The 23,185-nt window shown below is 45.0% G+C and overlaps 1 protein-coding gene across 2 annotated transcripts in view; it reads left to right on the top strand.

Annotated features, from left to right (window-relative positions):
• DSCAML1 (DS cell adhesion molecule like 1) overlaps positions 1 to 23,185 on the top strand; it is a 344,894-nt gene that overhangs the window by 291,811 nt on the left and 29,898 nt on the right. For both annotated transcript variants that reach the window (XM_077893692.1, XM_077893693.1), the window contains 3 exons: positions 14,453 to 14,620; positions 15,908 to 15,978; positions 20,589 to 20,829. In XM_077893692.1, coding sequence (XP_077749818.1) covers positions 14,453 to 14,620; positions 15,908 to 15,978; positions 20,589 to 20,829 — 480 coding nt within the window. The remainder of the gene's footprint in view (positions 1 to 14,452; positions 14,621 to 15,907; positions 15,979 to 20,588; positions 20,830 to 23,185) is intronic.

The following is a 23,185-nucleotide window of genomic DNA, read 5'->3' as shown; positions in this document are numbered from 1 at the left end:
CATGGTCAGTGGCTGACTGGGTGTCCTCTCCTCTAGAGGGACGAAGTCCCAGTCCCTGCTGTCTTCCCAGCACCTGACATACCACCCCTACGTGGTAGATGGTAGATGCTCAGTAGATGGTTACTGAGTGAGTCAACGTGACACATAGGAAAGCAAACTTCTGAGTTAAGATTCACCTCTTGAGAAGCAGCTCTGTCCAGGACACTGGGTCAGTCATGTCTGATACAGGATTCTACAGGATTCTACAGGGTTCTACAGGGTTCTACAGGGTGCTGTGTCTCTGATACAAGGTCCTACGGGGTTCTACAGGGTTCTGTGTCTCTGATACAGGATTCTACGGGGTTCTACAGCGTTCTATGTCTCTGATACAGGGCTCTGTGGGGTTCTACAGGGTTCTACATCTCTGATACAGGGCCCTATAGCTACCCTCAGAAGCTTACAGTCTAGTTGGGGAGAAAAGTCACATTGCAGCCAACCACCCAGAAGTCCACCCTGAGTGCAGGAGGAGGGTGACAGAGAAGAGGGGCTGCCACTAATGGGGGCATCAGAGAAGCATCTCTCTCCCTGTGGATGCCGCACTGAGAGCTAGAACTTGAGGATTGAGAGGTGATGGGCCTGGATTCAAAGAAAGGGGAAGGGCAGAGCCCAAGTGGTGTGCACTACACCGCAGGGGTGGCCCGCCGACACAGGGCTCTCGGGTACGGTTCTTGGGCAAAAGCGGACTAAATGTGCTCTGGGGCCAGGTTGAGAGGGCTGAGCTTTTGCTTTGTTGGGGAAGGTCACTGAGAGCCGCTGACAGTGTCTGAGCTCCCAGAGAGAGATTCAGGTGCCATGGCATCCTGGAAAGATTCAGCCGGCTTCCGTGGAAGACTGGGTATCTGGTAAGCGAGCAAGGAGGCTGCTGCAGGGCTGCAGCTGGGGAGAGGAGAGGAGCAGCCGGGCCTCGGCAGAGACACAGAGCACAGAAGGGAGGAGGCGGACTGTGTCCATCTCACACCTCAGGACTCCCCGAGGCTGGCCGGGGAGCCACACAGGAAGGGACGGGTCTGCGGGCCCGCATCCCCCATAGCGGTGCTCGCTCCATCTCCCTGCCAGGTTGCTGTGGCTGGCAGGGTCTGCTCCGTCGTTGTTGGGAGGGGGAGTGGACGTCTGGGTTGTCACTCGCACCTCTGCCCCTCTGCTCCTTGTAATTGCTCACTCGCCCTCAGGGACCACACTCGAATGTGTGCAGACCTTTCCTGGGGCGACACTGGGCAGGGCAAGACTGAGAACATCACACCTCTGAAGAGCAGTGTGGAAAGGCAGGCGGGAGAGATGCTACTTTCAGAGCACATCTGTGTCTTTTCCCCAACCCCCTCTGGCTTTCCTGCAAGATGAGGAACTACCCCAGAGCTGGGGGTGCCAGGATGGGTGGGCAGAGCAGAGGGAGGGGTAACGAAGACTCTCCTTTCAATGAGGGCTTTGCACCTGTAAAAGAATAAATCACAGGATCAAGGGCACGGAGAAGCTAGCCGGTCCTTTCCCCTATTTGGGTTGAACTGCTCCACAACATCCCACCCTGGCAGGCATCTCTCCTGGCATCTAGGACAAGGAGTTCTGTGGGAGCTGCAGGGAGTTGTGACTGGCATCAGACAGAGGCTGTGAGCACAGCACAGCTTCCTCATCTGTAAGGTGGAGATGGTAGTGCCTATCTCGTAGGATTGTTTTGAGGATTAAAGAGAAAGCATCTAGCACAGGGCTATGGTAAACCTTCCATAAATGTGAGTTCCTCACTCCCTTCTAACACACACACCTCATGTGGCAACTGAGAGTCCTGTGGGCTCACAGGCTGACATAGATGTCTGTCAGTCAGCAACACGTACTGAGTGCCAATAATTTTTTTGCAGAATCATGCAGCAGCCATGTGGTGGGGGAAGAAAAGGAAATAAGAGGCAGAGTGTTGCCCTCGGAGCTTACGATGCAGTTGGAGTGAGAACATACACTGCGTACACACACACACACACACACACACACACACCACACACACACGCCTTCAGAACCATTACGAAGCACTATCCAATCATATGTAACAGACCTCAAACTATATTACGTCATAACTGAAAAAGGTATCCTAGGGAACAGATGGGTGACTCAAAGGAAGGAGGAGGCTGTACGTGCACGCACACTCATGTGTGTATGTGTGTGTGAACAGATCTTCCACCCGCGGAAGAGTAGAACAAGAATAATTCTCGAAGCAAAAGACTTGGGTTGACCAAGTGTCAGAGCTGCGTGATCTTTCACAAGCTGCTTTGGACATCTCTTTATCTATCAAATGGGGACAATAGCATGTAATTCCCAGGGTGGTTTAGGGGTTCAGGGAGTGTGAGGACTTACATGCAAGTGTTTAGCACAGAGCCTGGCACATCCTAATCCTCCCCAGGTCCCCATCCCATGCCTCTATTCTCCCTCCTGGTGTCTTCCTCCTGCCCTAGACCACACCCATGCTGGGTCCAGACCAGCTGCTCCTGACCCCCTCCTTTGCCACAGTTTTGTCTTTGCCAGATTTTCTGCCACGTTGCTCGTTGTGCTAATTTTCCAAGGGAAATTACCAAGTCTGCCCTTTCTAAACCATCCCGCTCACGCTGACTTCTCCTGGCCCCAGGCAGCAGAGTAATAATACATGAATGCTGAATGATAAATAGCACCGTCCACACAAATCTATCAGATGGCGTGATGCAGTTTTAAAAATGCAGACACTACATTTCGCTTCTGTTCCCCAAGCAAGGAACAGGGATGCGTTTGTTGAGGATGGCCCTCCAAGCCCAGAAGGCAGCCTCATGGTGCGAGCTGTCAGCCACCATGGGGTGAGCCTGCCTGGTGTGCTGTGTCATTTTGTGTGAGCTGGAGCGTGGCTGTTGGAGGGACTGGTGTTGGGATGTTGTGAGCTGTTGTCGTGACCCAGGGAACCTCCTCTCCATGCTGCAGAGATTGCCATGGAGGGGGGGGTGCTTAGTGCCTTGATGCACAGAGGAAGCTAGAGATGCGGAGTGGATTTGTTTCCCAAGCACGGGCAGCTAAATGCTCCAGATGTGGCTTTAGTCCAAGCTGCTCCCCCTCTACAGCAAATGTGTCTCCCGAAAAACCAGAGGTTCCAGGTCCCCTCCCAGCAAGGAGCCCACAGAGTAGAAGGCACTGACATCTCTCCAGTCACTTCCTTATTTTTAAAGAAGAATATTTTGCATCAGAAACCCTTTGATGAAGAAAGGGAGAGAGAGCCCTTAATGAAATATGTTAATCTGGGTAAGCCAGGCTCATATGAAAGGGAATATTAAAAGAGACAATATTCGCCAAAGCCAGCTCAGTACTGTGAGAGAGCTGAAAAGGAAAGAGAAGAATATAGGGCTCCTAATTTCAGCTATTCAGGGTCAGAGAGATGGCAGTGATCAAGTCTGGAAAATCAGCTAGAGGCCTTCAGATTTGACTCTGATGCATTAGCCTGGGAGGGCTGCGGGGAGAGAGTTTTTGTGCCAACATCAAAGATGATTTGGGAACACAAGGTCAAATCCACCTGCAAATGACTGGTAAAAGCAAGAGGAAAGGGGACCACTTTCTGGGACACTCCCCCCTACACCCTTCTGTGATTGGCAGCTGCGTGTGGCAAGGAAGGAAAGGCAAAGCAAGGGTATTAATTATGACTAGAAAATGCAGAGGAATTCCAAGTCCAAAGTAAATGACCAAAAGGGCTCTGATCTAACACCAACAGTGGGATATAAGTGCCCAGCACATGCCAAGTGAGGGAGACAGGCAAAGATTTAGACATGGCTCCTGCCTTCAGGGAGCTTAGCATCTCTTAGGGCAGTTGCTACTGAAACAATGAGCCCCATATAATAAAGAGGGCTGTAAATGTTGTGGGAGTTCAGAAGAAAAAAGTGGTGAAAGATAAAGCCAGAAAGGTATATAGAAGCCAGATGTCTCAAGGCCTGGGGTAATGTAAAAAAAAATTTGCTGTTATCCCAAGAACAAGGAAAAACTATTGAAGAATTTTATGCAAGTAAAATGATCTGATGGCAGTATCAGATTTGTGTTTGAGGAGACTACTCTCAATGCCAAAATAGTGTTTGGCCTGTAAGAAATGCTTGATCAAATTTGTGGGATGAATGACAGCTGCAGCGTGGAGAACAGATGGAAGGGGGCACAGAGTGGGTTCTGGGAGGCTAGCTAGTTAGGATGTTATTTTCCTGGTCCAAGTGAGAGATGACAGTGGCTTGGCCTGGGGCAGGGATGGAAATGGAAAGAAATGGAGAGATTCAAAAGCTACATGGAACACAGAAGCTCTAAGACTTTTTTTATAGAGAGAAGAGTCAAGAAAAACACCTGGCACACCTTGATCCCATTTCCTGAGACAGGGACCCCAGGAAGGCAATGGGTTTATAGGGTGTATGGCCAAGACTTCTGTCTTGTCCATGTTGAGTGTGAGCTGTCTTTGAAACATCCAAGAAGAGATGTCAAGGGAACAGTTGGCTATAAGAGTCTTGAGTTCAAAGGAGACATCCATCTGGACACAAATATTTGAGTCATCTGTCTATAGATGGAAACAGAAGCCAACTGTGAAAAAAGTCTATGAAGTGAGAGAAGGAGAACCCAGGGTGGAGCCTGGAAGAACTCCATCTAGCCATTAATGGTAGGATAGGGAAGATGCATCTGCAAAGTAGAGATTAAAAATAGCCCAAGACATGAGAAAAGCCAGAGAGTATTTTATCAGAGAAGCCAAGGAAAGAGTGTTTCAAGAGGAAGGGAGGGGTCCAAGTGTTGAACACACCCGAGAGGCTGAGTGAGAAATTGGGCTTGGTGACATGGGTGTCACCTATACCATGGAGATATAGTACTGATATCAAGGGGGTGGAGGAAGGAGTAAATGGTGAATGTTTACACTATCCAGCAACACATCTGGTGCATTACAGATGCTTGATAAATATTAACACTTCTTTTCCACTAAAGTCAGCTGGTGCACCCCACCCCAAAACTCCTGTGGCCCTGCTGAAGCCAGGAGGTTCACATAGTCCACACTGGGGACATCCCTAAAGCATCTGGGTCTAGTGGCTGGGCGGGCTTGTGTTTCAGGGCCCCATGAGTCTGAAACAATCAGAGAGACAATTCTTGGCAGGCTCTCACCCCCAGGATACTGTACAGACATCAGACTGAAATACACCCCAGCCTTCCTATGAAAAAGGCCTATTTATTTGTCCTGGAGCTTTAGCCTGAGGGGCAGGCTTCAGGTTATCACACATCTAGAGACTACCAAAATGTTCTAAGGGAATGTGGACTGGGGGAATGCCATCTTTGTGTTTTCCCTTGGCCTCACTGCAGCTCACCAGTACATCCCGGAAAAGGAGCTTATACACTTGTCTGGAGCCTTGATTTCTTGCAACTGTTGCCAAGAGGACACCTCCAGATGGCCTGGTCTAGAAGCCAGCAGGTTTTGTGATTGTGGTCCCATAGGACTGTATATATTTGTATACTTTAAAAGCTGCTGTCTGAGAGTCTGGCTTCCAATCAGCCTGAAAGTCAGCAGGTGCTAAGATCCCTCCCTCTGGAACACTGACAGATCTTGGCACACCCTCAACAACTGGGACCTATCACGAATAAATCAGTCTGCTTAGACAATCACAAAGGTCCAAGAGACAACCAAGGGCTAGGGCAAGGTTAAACATTCGGGTTCATCTCCTACACAAGGCCATTCCTTCAAGACAGAGAGAGGTGGCTATTTTACCCAATACATAGAAACAAACACAGAGAGTCAAGCAAAATGAAGATACAGATATGTTCCAAATGAAAGAACAAGGAATACTTAATGAAATGAAGATAAATAACTTACCTGATAAAGAATTCAAAATAGTGGTTATAAAGAGGCTCATTGAACTTAGGAGAAGAATGGATGAACACAGTGAGGACTTCAACAAAGAAAAAGAAAATATTTTTTAAAAAGTATCAAACAAGTCACAGAGCTGAAGAACACACTAGAAGAGTTCAACAGGAGACTAGACAAAGCAGAAGAAAGGATCAGTGACCTGGAAGACATAGTAGTGGAACTCTCCCAAACAGAGCAGCAAAAAGATAAAAGAATCTAAAAAAAAAAAAAAAAAAAAAAAGAATCTTTAAAAGTGAAGATAGCTTAAGCGATGTATGGAACAGTAGCAAGCAGAGTAACCCTCACATTACAGGGCTCCTTGAGAAGAAACAAACAGGCAGAAAACTTAATTGACGTTATAATAATGCTGAAAACTTCCCGAATCTGGGGAGGGAAACAGACATCCAGATCCAAGCAGCCCAAAGAGTTCCAGATAAGATAAACTTGAAGATATTCACACCAAGATGCATTGTAATTAAAACATCAAAATTAAAGATAAAGGGAAAATCGTGAAAGCATCAAGAGAAAAACAACTTGTTATGTAGAAGGGAAACCCCATAAGACTAGCAGCAGATTTCTCAGAAACTTTTCAGGCCAAAAGGGAGTGGCATAGTGTAGTCAAAGTGTCAAAGAGGGTATGGGATTCCAACCAAGAATACTCTACCCAGAAATGTTATCATTCAGTATTGAAGGAGAAACAAAGTTTCCCAGACAAGCAAAAGCTAAATGAGTTCAACACCACTAAACTGATCTTACAACAAATGTGAAAGGGAATTCTTCAAGCTGAAGAAAAAAAGGCATTAATCAGGAACAAGAAAACATAGGAATGTAAAAATATCACTGGTAAAGGTAAATATATAATAAACGTAGTGGATTAATCACTGATAAAGCTAGTCTGAAGGTTAAAAGACAAAAGTAGTAAAAATATCTATAATAATTAGTTAAGGGATACACAAAACAAAATACAAGAGATAACGAGAACAGATTTTAAGCACACCACCAAAGAAAGTCATCCAACTACAAGTGAAAAGAGCAAGAGAAGGAACAAAGAGAAACTACAAAATAGGCAAAGAACAATTAACAAGTGGCAACAAGTTCATATTTATCAATAATTATAGGCACACCTCAGAGACATTGCTGGTTCAGATCACCAAGATAAAGCAGTGCATATAAAAGTTATGCATACACTATACTGCACTCTGTTAAGTGTGTAATAGTCTTCTGTTTTTTTTTTAATGTACATACCCTAATTTTAAAAACCTTTATTGAAAAAAAAGTGCTAGCCATTATCTGAGCTTTCAGCAAGTGATAATGTTTTTGCTGGTGGACGTACCTGCCTGATGTTGATGGCTGCTGACTCATCAAGTAGTGGCTACTGAAGGCTGGGTGGCTGTGGCAAGTTCTTAAAATAAGACAACAATGAAGTTTTCCACATCTATCTACTCATCCTTTCACAAACAATTTCTCTTTACCATAAGATGCTATTTGATAGCATTTTACCCACAGTAGAACTTCTTTCAGAATTGGAGTCCATCCTCTCAAACCTGCCACTGCTTTATCAGCTATGGTTATGTAATATTCTAAATCTTCTGTTGTCACTTCAACAATCTTCACAGCCACTTCCCCAGGAGGACATTCCATCTCAAGAAACCACTTTCTCTGTTCATCTGTAAGAAGCAAGTTTTTGTCTTGCTCATCCGTTCAAGTTTTATCATGAGACTGTAGCAATTCAGTCCCATCTTCAGGCGCGATTTCTGATTCTGGTTCTCTTGCTGTTTCTACCACCATCTGCAGTACTTCCACCGCTGAAGTCTCAAAGCCCTCAAAGTCTACATGAGGGTTGCAATCAAATTCTTCCCAACTCCTGTTAATGCTGGTACTTTCACCTCTTCCCGCGAATCATAAATGTTCTTAGTGGCTTCTAGAATGGTAAATCCTTTCTGGAAGATTTTCTGTTTACTGTGTTCAGATCCATCCAAGGAATCACTATGATATCTATGGCCTTATAAAATGTATTTCTTAAAATAATAAGACTTGAAAGTCAAAATAACTCCTCGATCCATGGGCTATAGAATGGATGTTGTGTTAGCAGGCGTGAAAATGACATTCATTGCCCATCTCCATCAGACCCCTTGTCAGGTGCATTGTCTCAATGAACAGTAATATTTTGAAAGAAATCTTTTTTTCTGAGCAGTAAAACTCAACAGTGGGCTTAAAATATTCAGGAAACCGTGTTATAAACAGATGTGCCAGTAGGCTTTGCTGTTCCATTTATAGAGCATGGGCAGAGTAGATTTAGCATAATTCTTTTTCTTTTTTAAGTAGGTTCCTCACTTGGCATGGAGCCCAACATGAGGCTTGAACTCATGACCCTAAGATCAAGACCTGAGCTGAGATCAAGAGTCGGGCACTTAATCGACTCAGCCACCCAGGCACCCCTAGCATAATTCTTAAGGGCTCTAGGATTTGACAAATGTTAAATGAGCATTGGCTTCAACTTAAAGTAACCAGCTGCATTAGGCCCTAACAAGAGAGTCAGCCTGTCCTTTGAAACTTGAAAGCCAAACATTGACTTCCCCTCTCTAACTATAAGAGTCCTAGGTGGCATCTTCCAGTAGAAGGCTATTTCATCTACACTGAAATATCTGTTAGTTAGTGGAACCACCTTCGTTGACTATCTGAGCTAGATCTTCTGGATAACTTGCTGCACCTTCTACATCAGCATTTGCTGCTTCACCTAATACTTTTATGTTATAGAGATGGCTTTTTTCCTTAAACCTCATGAATCAACCTCTACAAGCTCCAGACTTTTCTTCTGCAGCTTCCTCAACTTCCTCAGCCTTCAAAGAATTGAATAAATAATAAATAACAAGTGTTGGCAAGGATGTGGGGAAAAAAGGGAACCTTCTTGCACTGTTGGTGAGAATATAAATTGCTGCAGCCACTATGGAAAACAGTATGGAGGTTTCTCAAAAAATTGAAAATAGAATTGTTATATGATTCAGCAATTCCACTTGTAGATATTTATCCAAAGAAAAAAATACTAATTTGAAAATATGCATGCACCCCTCTGTTCATTGCCGTGTTATTTATAATAGCCAAGATATGGAAGCAGCCGAAGTCCATCGATAAATGAATGGATAAAGAAGATGTGGGATGTACACACACACACACACACACACACACACAATATCACACGCACAATGGAATATTAGCCATAAAAAAAAATAGTGAAATCTTACCATTTGCAATAACATGGATAAATCCTGGAGGGTATTATGCCAAGTGAAATAGGTCAAACAGAGAAAGAGAAATACCACATGATTTCACTTATATGTTGAATTTGAAAACAAAACAAACACATAATAAACCTCGTAGATGTCGAGAACTGACTGGTGGTTACCAGAGGGGAGAATTTTGAGGGTGGGTGAAATGAGTGAAGGACGTTAGAAGGTGCACATTTCCAGTCATAAAATAAATAAGCCATGAGGATGTAATGGACAGCATGATGACTATAGACAGTAATATTGTATTGCATGTTTAAAAGTTACTAAGAGACTAAATGTTGAGGATTCTCATCATAAGAAAAAAACTTTGGGAGTACCTGGGTAGCTCAGTCAGTTGAGCATCTGACTCTTGATATCAGCTCAGGTCTTGATCTCATGGCTGTGAGTTCAAGCCCCACGCTGGGCTCCATGCTGGATGTGGAGCCTAGGTGAAAGAAATAGAGAAAGAAAAGAAGGAAGAAAAGAAGGAAAAGAAAGGAAAGGAAAGGAAAGGAAAGGAAAGGAAAGGAAAGGAAAGGAAAGGAAAGGAAAGGAAAGGAAAGGAAAGGAAAGGAAAGGAAGGGAAAGGAAGGGAAAGGAAGGGAAAGGAAGGGAAAGGAAGGGAAAGGAAAGGAGGAAAGGAAAAGCTTTGTAACCCTATATGGTGACAGATAGTAGCTAGACTTAAAGTAGTGATCACTGCACAATGTATGTATTATGCCATACACCTGAAACTAATATAATGGTATATGTCAATTATACCTCAATAAGAGAAAGAATTCTATGAGGTAAAGAGATTCATGAAATTCTTTTACTGTAGAGGAATTGGGGCATATAGACTTGAAATTTCTATGTTAGTTCCTACAAAGAACAAGGAAATTTCAAAGTGGAACAGAGGATTCGATTTTCTGATTTTAATGTGGTACATTGTGACATAATGAAATTTCTGAGTCTGAACTTCGGAGGGTCATGTCTGAAGCCTCCATACGATTGGAAATGCCTCAGGAGAGCACATATCCTTTCTGTCTCCAGTATTCCTGGTATTTCTAAACCAAATCCCACTCTCAGCCACTTCCCTCTCCAATCTCTTACATGAGGCAAAAACAGAACTCTAAAAATGGCTTAGCATAGAATTCCTCGGAAGCATGCACAGATTTTCCCAGGCCCCCACAAGCAATGGAATGGTGGCCAGATCATGGTGGCCCTCACAGTCCAAGGGGACTTCGGGCCTCAATGTCAATGTGACAGAAGACCACTGGAGCAGAAAGAGATGCGTAGAGGGTTTAAGAGACAATAAAAGTTGGGGAGATGTCCTTGTGTAGCAACAACAGAAAACTTAGGTGTCTCAAAAATCACTTCCATTATAGCAGAACTTCCCAAATCATATTTTAAGGTCTGGCTTCCTCTGTGACCCTTGACCCTCTCACCTGTGTTGTCCTGCTTCAGTCACTCCTGGGTGTGTGGCTACTATCTCCTTTCTCATATTCCAGGGCTCCTTCTTTTGCTCCAAAAAGGTGACCAGGTTTGGCTTAGAGACAACAAGGCCTGTTTTTTAGAAAAAAGAACATGAGTTTGGCTGGAGATTCTCCAATCTCCAGTCCAATGTATCACATCCCTGTACAATCCCTGCTCCTCATGAGACAGTTGGACGGCCACAGACGTGAATGGCTAGTCCCTGGAACACAATATAACTTACCAGGTGGCCATGGATGCAGTTCATCATTGAACCCAAGATGAAACAAGACACTTAGAACTGGTTGGGACTTAGGAGAGTGTCCTGAATTATCCAATAAGATCATTTTTTACACAGTAAGATTCTCTAACTCTGAGGAAAGAAGATGACACATGATCCACAAAAAACACTATGGAGACTATCTTTTTCTGGGAGATAAATATAAAATTAAGGCTTCACCACAAGCATACACGTTTCTGAGTGTTGTATTTATTATCATACAGGACAAGTGGTGTGTATTTCTAGGATGGGAAAGTTATGGTGAGTTAGAAGTGTTCTCAAATTTTAATGTGTACAGAACACAGTGGAAACCTTGGAAACATCTAGATTCTATCTAGCTCAGGAGTTCTGGGGTGGGATCTGAGTTTCCACATTTTCAGCCAGCTCATTTTTTTAATATTTTATTTTATTTATTTATTCATGAGAGACACACAAAGAGAGGCAGAGTCATAGGCAGAGGGAGAAACAGGCTCCATGCAGGGAGCCTGATGTGGGACTCTATCCCAGGACCGGGATCACACCCTGAGCCGAAGGCTGAAGCTCAACCGCTGAGCCACCCAGGTGTCCCATAACCAGCTCATTTTTAACCAGTGATGCCACTGTCTCTGGTCCAGTGGAAAGGTTCTATGGAATTTACAGGCCTAATAGGATCATGAGCATAACAACAACAAAATTTTTGAAAATTTGCTGTATACCACCTATCTAACAGTTTTTTATATTAATGCATGAACCACATAAATAACCTGGAATAATAATATTATCCTTCCTTTTTTTGAGAATATTTTGTCAAACACCCAATAAATGGTAAAGCCCAGGTTTTACTCCATCATATCTTAACTAGAATTTATCTGAAAAGAACACAGACCAATACACAGAGACAGCCCTAATGAATGTCTGTAGTAGTTTCTGTAACTGAGGAAAAATAATAGAAACAAGTTAAGAAGGTAACAGAAGAATGAATCAGATAACATTAACATTTTATACACATAAACATATATAAAAATAAGAATCACGTACATGCTAAAAGTGATAGAGAAGAAGATTTTCCTATCCGAGAAATCAAGATTATTTTCAATTGCCCAAATCTTATAAACCTATTTTGGGATGATGCTCTTTGTATTTTGCAAACACAGTAGGGAGATGAACACACTGAGATAAAATACATTAGGGCCGTTTTTCCAAGTCTTCTATTTCTTTGAAAATTTGTATCATGTGTGCTGAGCGATATTTTAGGAACTTAACACACTTGACACATATTAATAATACAATTCTTGTAGACTTTTTTGAAAATACAGAGAAGTAATAAAGAAGAATATGCCTGTGACATGAGTGTGGAGTATAATGGATACCCTGGCCCTAGGCCTGATGGATTGAAACCCCAGCTCGCAAAAGCTAGTATCTCCTCATAAACAAAAGTGACAGACTTCATTTTCCAAAGCAAACCACAAGCAAAGAGAAGCTAAGAGGAACTGTGGTGGTTTATTCACATCTCTCAGTAAAGCCCTCCAAGACCCTCATTAATGACAGAGGGGGAAGCATTAGCTTTATAATAAGCGGGGGAATCTGATGGAGGACACCTAAGCTAAATGAGCGAGGTCAACACCCACTGCAATGGGACAGATTGATATCAGGGGACCGAAGCACACAGAGGGACACGTTATCACTGCTGTAATGCTGGTAAAAAGAAATGAGGAAATAATAATCTGATTCTATTGTGAAGAACATGCCAGTTTATATAAATTTCAATCCTCAACACCCCCCATGTGCTGTGACTCTGATAGTGCATTTAAATACTCGCAAGCCTTTCTAACCAATACAGAGAGCAAGTCTCTGTTAATTAAACGTATCTATATTGGTGTGTCTTCTCCTTAGCCCCTCTGTGTTCAGACACGTCATGTGGGCCTCTTTCCCCTACCTGCCCTCATCAAAAATGAACTCCCTGCCTCGTGATTACTGTCCCTCTCCTATAAACACGGGCAAATCAAGTATGATATGTCAGCTGGCACCAGCTCCTCGGATGCCACGGAGAGAAGTGAACACCTGCTTCCGTGTTGCTAGCCCATTCCCTCCCAAACGAAAGAGGTGCCCACAGCAGGTAGGAGCCCACATATTTGCAGCTCTGGCTTAACCTGCCAGCCACAGAGTGACTCTCCAGGGTGGTTCGGGTGTTTTAAAAGACAAGGAGAAAATAATGTGTTTCTGAGCATCCGCAGCCTGCCATTTGTGACTTTGGCTCATAAAACCAAAGAATTAAATGCAAAACTGCAGATGGGGAGCTGGGACAGTGCCCTTCACAGACGCTGAGCCTATGCAGCTAAAAGTGGTGTTTTGAAAACCATCAAGACCTCAATTAACCAGAATCTGAGGGCATGGTATGCTCTCTTCTGGTCTCTTCTGGGGAACTGATTTATCAGGTTTAAGCCTTTTTAAAAAAAAGGAAAAGAAGTCTTCCTAACAGTCTTTCTAGAATATGCTTGCATCCTCTCCTGTTCTAGGGATTAAACAGCAGTGAATGCAATTTAATCTTTTCTACTGAGAATTTTCAGGATCCTCTACTGTGGATTTAAAAGGCATGGAAAATTAGACTTAATAGTGACATCATGACATGCCCCAAGAAGATTTGTAAGCCCTTCTATCAGCTTGTTTCCTTGTGCTCTGCCTTTTTTTTTTCTTTTCAAAGTGAAGTGCCAATAAAGTAATCTAGTTATGAATTTGGGGTTTGGAAGATCTTTGCTGTGACTGCGGCCCCTTCCCATTTTTCTTGGGAATCCCCTGGTAGATGCACAGCAAAACTATATCGAATGAATGACTGGATTCCTCTGGAGATGCAGAATGTTTACTGTCACAATACTCCTGAGTGGCATTTATCTGGTATTTTTCATGTTCTACAATTTTGTTAAACAGCCCTGGAATGGGCTGCCAGTCCCCTTGGATGAGTCAGGAACATGCTAATCTCTCTGTTGGCTCCTGACCCTAAAGATAGAACATTCTCCTGCCAGTGAGAGAAAGAGGGTAGGGTTTAGGCTGGGGACTCTGGTACTTGGTCTGTCCCCTCGAAGACCAAGTTACACTCAAGACCACTACACAAGCACACAAGGAAAGGAGATATGGAGACATACACAGAGGATAAAGGGGGAGAAGTTTTGGCTTCTCCCTTGGCACTGGGTAGATAGGGATCTCCTGGCTACAACAGGTCCCTGATGTGGTGTGGGAGAAGGGCACTGGATAATCACATCCTTTAGACTAGCAAGCAAATGGATCTTGGAAAGGGCCTTGGGAAACATATTGTCTGAGCCTCCTCTGAGGCTTGAACTCACAAGTTGACCCAGGACAGAGGAGAGCCAGTACATTTGCTGCTCATACTCTCAGGCATCCCTTGTTCTCTTTGATCTTCATGGAGCACAATCCTTGTACTCTTCATGGAGTTGTTAAGACCTGTGCCCTCTTGCTGCAGTCTGTGTAGAGCTGGACCTCTCCTGGGTACCACAGGAGAGATTGAGACTTGAGGCTGGGGAAGGTTTGTGGGGGTTTCCTGAAAATGGTTTGAAATGGGTGCTCTCTCTGCAGATTCCTGGGACTTCAAGCAGTCCACACGCAACATATCCCCCACCATCAATCAGGCCAACATTGTGGACTTGCACCCAGCATCTGTGTACAGCATCCGCATGTACTCCTTCAACAAGATTGGCCGCAGTGAGCCGAGCAAAGAGCTCACCATCAGCACTGAGGAGGCTGGTGAGTACCTGGCCTTGTGGCTCTTTCCCATGGCCTTGGGGATCAGGGTCACCTGAGGCCCACATTCACTCTGTCCACTGATGGTGGGCTTGCAATTGAAGACAGAAGGAGAGATCCCACTTGTGTTTGCCTCTGGATCATTGGAGGCTTTTCTGTTTGACCTTTTCTGGGTGGAGTTGTAGACGCTGGGCTTTGGGGAGCTGTCTATGGTTCTTTCTCACTCCCCTGGCCCCAACCTGTCTAGAAAGGACAGATATCCTAGATCTGCAAAGGGCAGAGTACTAGGGCCCCATATTATTTTCTGTGACCTTTGTCTTGGATTTTGTCTGAAAGTTTAAACAAGCTTTCTCTTTCTATAGTTCCTCCTGTTCTTGCAAAATATAAAATAATATCAAAGGTACATGTAACATATATGTGCAGTTTTACAAATGATCATAAAGTACAAGCTAGTATAACCTACACTCACTATGAATTACCAGCATGCCAGGGTTCTCCCCATAACCCTTCCCAACCATAGCCCCCGTCCTCCCCGTGAAGGAACCAGTAGCCCTTCTTCCTTCTTTTTCTTATACTGTCACTACAATGTACATCCACGTAAAGCATATAGTTTAGTTTTGCTTATTTTCTGGTGAAATATATTCATGAAATTATTCTCAATATATTCTCCTGGGTCTTTCTTGTTTTAATTGATACTATTTTTGTGGGTTTCATCACTTGTGCTGTGTAGCACCCCATGCTGTGGTTATACCACAGGCTCTTTGTCCATTTTAATGGAGATGAACATTTTGATGGTGTATAGTTTGGAGCTGTGAACATTTTTGTACTTGTGTGCTTACAGAGGTTTGCAGGTTTCTTTATGGGACTAAGTAGTTGTGGAATTACGAAGTTATCAGATGAGCATATTTCTGCATTTAACCAAAAATTGCCAGAATGACTTCTAAAGTATTGTGCCGGTTTGCTTTCCCATGGCCAATATATATTAGAATTCCTGCCACTACACACTGTTGCCTACACTTGATAGTATCAAACTTCTAAAAATTATTGCCAGTCTGCTGGATATAGAGTAACATCTCATTGTCATTGTTTGCTATTTTCAGCAAGCCATGGAGAAAGGAGAGGAAATGTAAGCCCTATGGTGGTTTCAGGGGGCTCAATCGAAGATTCCCTGCTTCTGTGCATGAGCTTTTCCTCTGTTCGCTAGCAATCCTCCTGCTCAGGATGAGAGTGGGAACATAGACCTCTTTTCTTTTAAGACTTGACTTGTAATGTTGTTTTTCCATGCACCAGCTCCTGATGGGCCCCCTATGGATGTCACCTTGCAGCCAGTAACCTCACAGAGTATCCAAGTGACCTGGAAGGTAAGTAAGATCAAAAGCATTTCCCTGCTAAATGCCTCCATGCCTCCTCCCTCCTCAACCCAGGAGTGAAGCCCTACCAAGCTTGCTGGTCTCTAGTCTCTTATAATTCTAATGCTTGTGTTTTGCTAAACAAATGAAGTCAGTGGGGAGGAAAGACACGAGGATACAGGGCTGGGTCCCCCCACCAATCCCACCAAGAAGTTGGCAGTGCCAAGGGAAGGAGATGATTTTTCTACCATACTGGCCTCTCTTCCAAACTCCACATCTTGTAATAGGTCAGAAGTTGGATTTGATTCTGTACAAAGTTCAAGGGGGCCCTGAGGATGGTGGGAGATGACAGGACAGGGTCTCCCCTTTGTCTTGGTCCTGTGATTGGAGCTGGGATTTATGGTGATATGAGCCCCCCTCCATCTTCTCCTGGTGAGGCCATGCCCAGGAGACTTGGGGTTTTCAGGCCTCAGTTTCCTCCTCTATAAAATCAGAGTGAAAATAACTGCCTTCCCTTCCTCCAGGGGTAGATGAGCTGCAGATAAAACAGACCAGTATGTTCTGCAGCATAGGCCTATAAATTCTACAGGCTGTCTGAAGACCCTGTCACTTAAGAAAAATCTTACAGGAGGTCACACAGCTGGTCGCACAGAGAAACAGATCAGAATAATGTTAAGCAGGACCAATAAACACTGTCCTGTGAAGCTCTGGCCTCACTGTCACATCCCCACCTGGGCACACGAGGGCCACCAGTAGTGATGGCTGCCTGTTGTACTCATCTTGCAAGCTCCAAGTATTTTCCTATACTAACTTGTCTGACCCTCTGTTCCTGGAGGGTGGCCAGAAGAGGTATCTGTATCCTCATCCATCAGAGGAGGCCATGGCAGAGAGATTTAAGGTGACTGGCCCACACCATTCAAATAGTGACAGAGGCAGAAATTAAATGTGCATGGTCTGGAGCCCCAGCCCACTGCATGGAGTTCAGGAACAGGAAGCTTTCTTCGGGCCCATACATGTTCCCATCTCACCAGTGGGGATTGCAGGGGATGCCTTGTCTGCATCAGGAACCTAGCTTCTGATAGGAAGAGCACTTCAGTCCTCCTCTGGGCCCTTCAAGAGAAGAGCTTAATGATATTTTTCTTAAAAAGACTACATTCTTGTGTATGCGTGCATACACACACACATGCACACATGCACACAGAGCAAAACCTGGTTCCTTCCTTCCCTAGAGAAATGACCAGGATAGAAGTGAAACACAGACTGGGAAGCTGGTAATTCCTGGGAACCAGCCCACCTCGCAGATGCCCAGAGCCATGGTTCCCCTTCAGATTCAGATCTGGGCTCTAGGGCTTTCCTCCAAAACTGGGGATGAAGCCTAGAGTCTAACCCCAAGTCTGTCTGCATGCTAGTTCTAGACCCATGTCCTAGGAATATTCTCAGGAAGCCAGAAAGTGGAGAGAGGGGATGAATACTTATGTAAAACACTGAGCCATTTGGCTACAAAGCTCAGACCATGAGGTCGATAAAAATTTAGAATCAGATTTATTTCTCCAAAATCTCATAATGAAAAATAAAATTGATTAGAAAGTTAGAACTTCAGAATGAACCAGCCCATCAATAAATTGTGGCCTGACTTCTCAGGGGACTTTTTTTTTAACACCAAGAAACAGATTAATGAAAAATAAAGATTCACTTGAAAGATAAGTCACTTCATTTTAAGACTCTTTCTGTGAGATGGATCACCACTGCTTTATGACATAAATTTGCAATCAGCCCTATTGATTTCTTAATGCTTCAGAGAAATATTGTTAAGATTGATTTAAATCCTGAGTGTGCCTGTTGGGGGTGAGGGAAACAGTGGACGGGAAGAGAGAAAAAGAAATAGGAAGAAAGAGAGAGAGAAGGGAAGAAAGATCTGTCAAGATTTATATTAATATGTGAATATATATGTGGATATAGCAGGGTGTGTCTGGATGCCCATCCAAGACCCCTGTCTTGGTTGATGTGAATATGTTGTGTGGTGCTCTGTGCAGGTATACAACATCATCATAGTGTAGACAGCTCTGGTCATGTGGACATGCATGTTGTATATATCAGTGCATGGCAATACGGACGTGTATATGTAATCTGAGAGCATGCATCATTGTGAAGACGGGGTATCGCTCTTGAAGATATGTTTGTTTCTAGAATAGATGCCTGTGTGTGTGTGGATATGCATGGGTAGATATGAGAATTTGGGAATTTGCTCACTTACAGACTGGCAAACAGGACTGCCCAAGTGCAGAGAAACATTATTCAGGCATTAACAAAAAGTCAAGTCAATTAAATACACACACACCTATTTAGTGAGTTCAAAACAATTATGTTAAATTAAAAACTTCATTTTATTGAGTTAACAGTGAGCTTAAAATGCAGTTCATTTAAAACATTCATTGAATTAAAAAAAAACAGTGGGGCTGTTTTACTAACTTAATTGTTTTTGATCTCACTCGTTTTTAGTATAATAAAAGGTGGGCTTTTAAATTAACTTCATTGTCTTTAAAACCCTGATTCAAGTTGTTTTGATATGCACTGGGGTGGGTGCTCTCTCTCAATTTATAGATGGGCTAGTCTGCTTGTTCAATGAGCCAGTTTCTATCTCTGAGTCTAAACATATCTGACTCTAAGTAGGTGGGCAGATTAGGATGTTTGCTTTGATGGGTCTGAATGTGTGTGTTCATGGTTCCGTATATGAGATGTATCAGGGGTGTGTGTGTGTGTGTGTGTGTGTGTGTGTGTGTATCAAGGTTGAAGCTTGGGTAAGAGTATGTTTTCTAGCCCCCAGACTCATGCTATTGCTGTTTATTCTGATCCCCTTGCTGATTGGAGTCAATCCATCATTCCCACCAGCCTAGCCAGAGCTCCAAAATGCCCCCCCTTCTTACCATGTGTCCTGTCCATCTCTGTCCCTCCATCTGGGCGCTGGCTTCAGATCTCAGCCCCCAGTACCCCAGCCCCTAGCCATGATGTCAGGGGGCAATCTAGCCACATTCTCCAAGAAGGGCTGGGCACACACCGAAACCAAGGACTCTTTTTTTTTTTTAATTGTGGTAAAATATATGGACCATTTTATGGACATCAAATTTACCATTTTATCTATGCCTGAGTGCACAGTTCAGTGGCATGAAGTACGTTCAGTGTTGTACAGCCATCACCACACCACCATCCATCTCCAGAACTTCCTTGTGCTCCCAACACAGAAATTCTGTACCTGTTAACTGATAAGTTCCACCCCCCACCAGCCTCCGGTAACTTCTGGTCTACTCCTGGACTCTGAATTTGACTGTTCTGGGGATCCCATACAAACTGTATCAGATATCATTTGTCCTTTTGTGTCTGGCTTCTTTCACTTAGCATGATGTTTTCAAGGTTCAGCCATGTGGTAGCCTATGTCAGAATTTCATTCTGACTGAGTAATAAGCTAAGTGTCAGGCTAAATAATATCCCATTGCATTTCTAGACCACGTTTTGTTTATTCATTCATTCATCAATGGGCACTTGGGTTACTTCCACCTCTTGGCTATGATGAATAATGAATGCTGCCATGAACCTGGGTGGACAAGAACCTGTCTGAGTCTCCACTTGCAGTTCTTGGGGGTATATGTACCAAGGAATGGAGATGCTGGGTCATGTGGTAATTCTGTGTTTAACTTTTTGAGGAACTGCCAGACTGCTGTCCACCAGTTTGCATTCCCACCAGTTGTGTGCGAGTCCAGTTTCCCCGCATCATTGCCAACACTCGTTTTCCATTTTTTGACCATAGCTGTCCTAGAGGGTGTGATGTGCTATCTTGAGACTCTCTTTTTATTCAAGCTAATTTCTCACCTTCCTCTCCATCTGGTTATTTTTTGTCTGCTGTTCCATTTCTCCCAGGCTCCTGAGCCCATGTCAAAGGATATCCCTATTCATGCATGCATTCATTCATTCATTCATTCAATAACTGTGTGCTGAGGGCTTCCTACATATCAGCCATCGTTCTAGACAGAGTACAGCAAAGAGCAAACAAAGCAGATAACACTCTTCATCCTCATGGTGTTTATATTCTAATGGGAACAGATGGGCACATAAGTCAAATATATAGAATGTCCAGTGATACTAAGTGCAATGGAGAAAAATAAAGCATGGAGGAAGAAAGGTCAATCCAAGAAGTGATGGGGGCCAGGAAGAAATGTAAGGAATACTGAACAGAGGGCAGGGAACAATCTTACCTAAAAAGCGTAAGGAAGGCCTCATTAAGACAGAGTCATTTCAACAAGAACACCACAGAGGTGAAGAGGCAAGCTGCGTAGCTATCCAAGGAAAGAGCGTTCCTCCTGAAATGGAGATAGGCCCAGTGTGAACCACAAGAGGCCAGTGTGCTGGAGCATGGGAAGCATGGGGAAGAGGAGATAGACCCAAGAGGTAACGGGGGGGTCAGGTTGTGTAGAGTTATGTAGCCATTGTAAGAGCTTTGGCTTTCACTCCAAGAGAGATGGGAGCCTTTGAAGGGAACAGAGAAGTGACATGATCTGACTTCAGCTTTAAGAGCATCAGCTCAGAGCACCATGGTGTCTTTGTCTCCCCTCCCCCCACCATGCTCACAGGCCCCCAAGAAGGAGCTGCAGAATGGCGTCATACGGGGCTACCAGATTGGCTACAGGGAGAACAGCCCTGGGAGCAACGGGCAGTACAGCATCGTGGAGATGAAGGCCACTGGGGACAGCGAGGTCTACACCCTGGACAACCTCAAGAAGTTCGCTCAATATGGGGTGGTGGTCCAGGCCTTCAATCGGGCTGGCACAGGACCTTCATCCAGTGAGATCAATGCCACCACCCTGGAGGACGGTGAGGGCAGCCACACAGGGTAGGGGTGTGGGGCCAGGGCTGCCAGGGAGGGCTCAGGGCACTTCTACTGCTCCTTTCTACTGCATCACTGTGCTGTGAGGCACATGGGCTCCCTGGGTCCCTCCACCTCCTCTTGCCCATTGGCTCTTCAAGATGCTGGTCCCTGGAGCACCCCGGGCCTCTCAGTCCACTGGCTGACACTCTATCCATTGCTTGCTGATGCTCCGCCCATCTGAGCACCTGCCTGTCACCCATCTGACTCTCCATCCATGTTGCTCCCTCATTCTGGCTCTCACTCACCTCTCTCCCCAGGCCCTTCCTCTACACCCTTGTCCTGTTTCTCCTCCCTTACAACCTGGAGATTGGAAAAGGGGCAGAAGCCACGTTATCTCTGTACTTCTGGGCTGGAGCCTGTCCACTACCTGTTTGAGGGGCCTGAGATGAGACCGGGGGCTAAGAAATTCTGAGATCCATGTGGCAGAGGATTTAGAGCCCACTGTTCAAAATCTAGTTTTTTGAAGACTGGAGAGGACCCCACAGTCTGAGGAGCAAATGGCAGGACCCAGTTTTTGGGGGGACAGGGTTAGGACAACGCAAGAATGTGCCTGCTCTCTGAGCATAGAGAAAGGCCAGCTGGTATCTGAGCCTGTGCCAGGTTGAAAGAAGAGACATAGCCCTTGTTACCTATAGAGCAGAAGAAAGAAGCAAAGCGTTCTCCTAAGCGTCCTTCTTGATGCCCCAACCCCAAACCAGGGTCTGAAATTGAAACCCTCACTGCCTCTGACACTTCCTCAGCAGAGGGAGGGGACTAATCATCCCAAGGGCATAGAGCCACCAGAATACCCAGCATTCCACCATTAGAAAGTCATTCCCTGGGTGCTTGCGTGGCTCAGTAGGTTAAGTGTCCAAATCTTGACCTCAGCTCAGGTCTTTTTTTTTTTTTTTTTTTTTAAGATTTATTCATGAGAGACAGGGAGAGAGAAAGAGGCAGAGACATAAGCAGGCTCCATGCAGGGAGCCTGATGTGGGACTCGATCCCAGGACTCCGAGACCACACCCTGAGCCAAAGGGATATGCTCAACCGCTGAGCCACCCAGGCGTCCCGACCTCAGCTCAGGTCTTAAGCTCAGGGTCGTGAGTTCCAAGCCCTGCACTGGGGAAGCAGTGTTTAGGTTAAGCAATGCTTTCTCTCTACTTTATCTTCTCTGAAAATGTAGACACCCTTGGGAGGTGTCTACAGACACATCAGGTCAGAAACACATGAAAGTGCATTAGCTGATACCAGTGGTCCTTAACTTTGGCTATGAATTAGAATTATCTGGGGAGATCTTAAAATATTGATGCCCAGGCTCTATCTCCCAAGATCCTCATTCAGTGGCTCTGGGGCACAAGCTGGGCTTATGGATGAAGGGGAACTGAAGAACACAAAAAGAGGGAAGGGCACATAGCAAGCAGAGAACCCCAGTTGTCTCACGAGACAACTGTCTCACGAGTCCCCCATCTCCTCATCGCATGGATTCGCACACCGAATCCATCCCCCAACTAGCGCCTCCCCTCTGTGCTGACAGGCCTGGCTGGGTGGGATGCTGGCTCATTAGCTCTTCACACAGTACTGATCCTAAGTGGTGCTCTAACCCAGTGGTTCTCAAACCTCAGTGTACAGATCTGAATCTCCGGGAGGGCTGTAAACAGATTGCTGGGCCCTCCCCACAGAGCTTCTGCTTGAGCAAGCTGAATCCATTTTGCATTTCAAATAAATTCCCAGGTGCTGCTGGTGCTGCTGGGCTGGGAGCACCTGCCTTTGAGCCTCCCGACAGCTAGGGCATTGCCCATAAAAGGAGCCAAGGTTCAGGGAAGCTAAGTAGCCTGTCCAGAATCACCTATCTAGTAAAGAACAGAGCCTGGATCAAAATCTAGGTCAGACCCATACTCTTTCTCCTTCACCCCATCGTCACCCTCTCTCTTGGGAGCAAGGCTGGATGCAGGACCAAGTGACGGGGACCCAGGATGCCCGGGGAAGGCACGGGCAGGGGAACAACTGCCAGGAGACCACAGGGGCGTGCCCCGCCACATGCTGAGCTTCTCTCCACCAGGGCTAGGAAATAGCCAGGCCAGGCTCGCCTTTGGCTTCCAGCGGGGCATCACCTCCCCTGCTCCAGGGTGGGGTGCCTAGAATTTCCAACAGGGAGAGATCAGCTTGGACTATAGAGTCATTTTCAAAACAAAAGAGGAGAGAGGGAAGAAGTTTCCAGCAGCATTTGCTCAGCAGTTTTTCATACTTAATTAAGGCCCTCGTTAGCCTGTCAGATCCTGATCGTTTCCTGGCAATATTAGCACTCCTCCTGGGGTATTCAAG

This window comes from Canis aureus, chromosome 3, assembly GCF_053574225.1.
Source record: "Canis aureus isolate CA01 chromosome 3, VMU_Caureus_v.1.0, whole genome shotgun sequence".
Taxonomy (NCBI): Eukaryota; Metazoa; Chordata; class Mammalia; order Carnivora; family Canidae; genus Canis; species Canis aureus.
The sequence above is the reverse complement of the archived record's forward strand: the minus strand, read 5'-3'. Positions and strand labels throughout refer to the sequence as shown.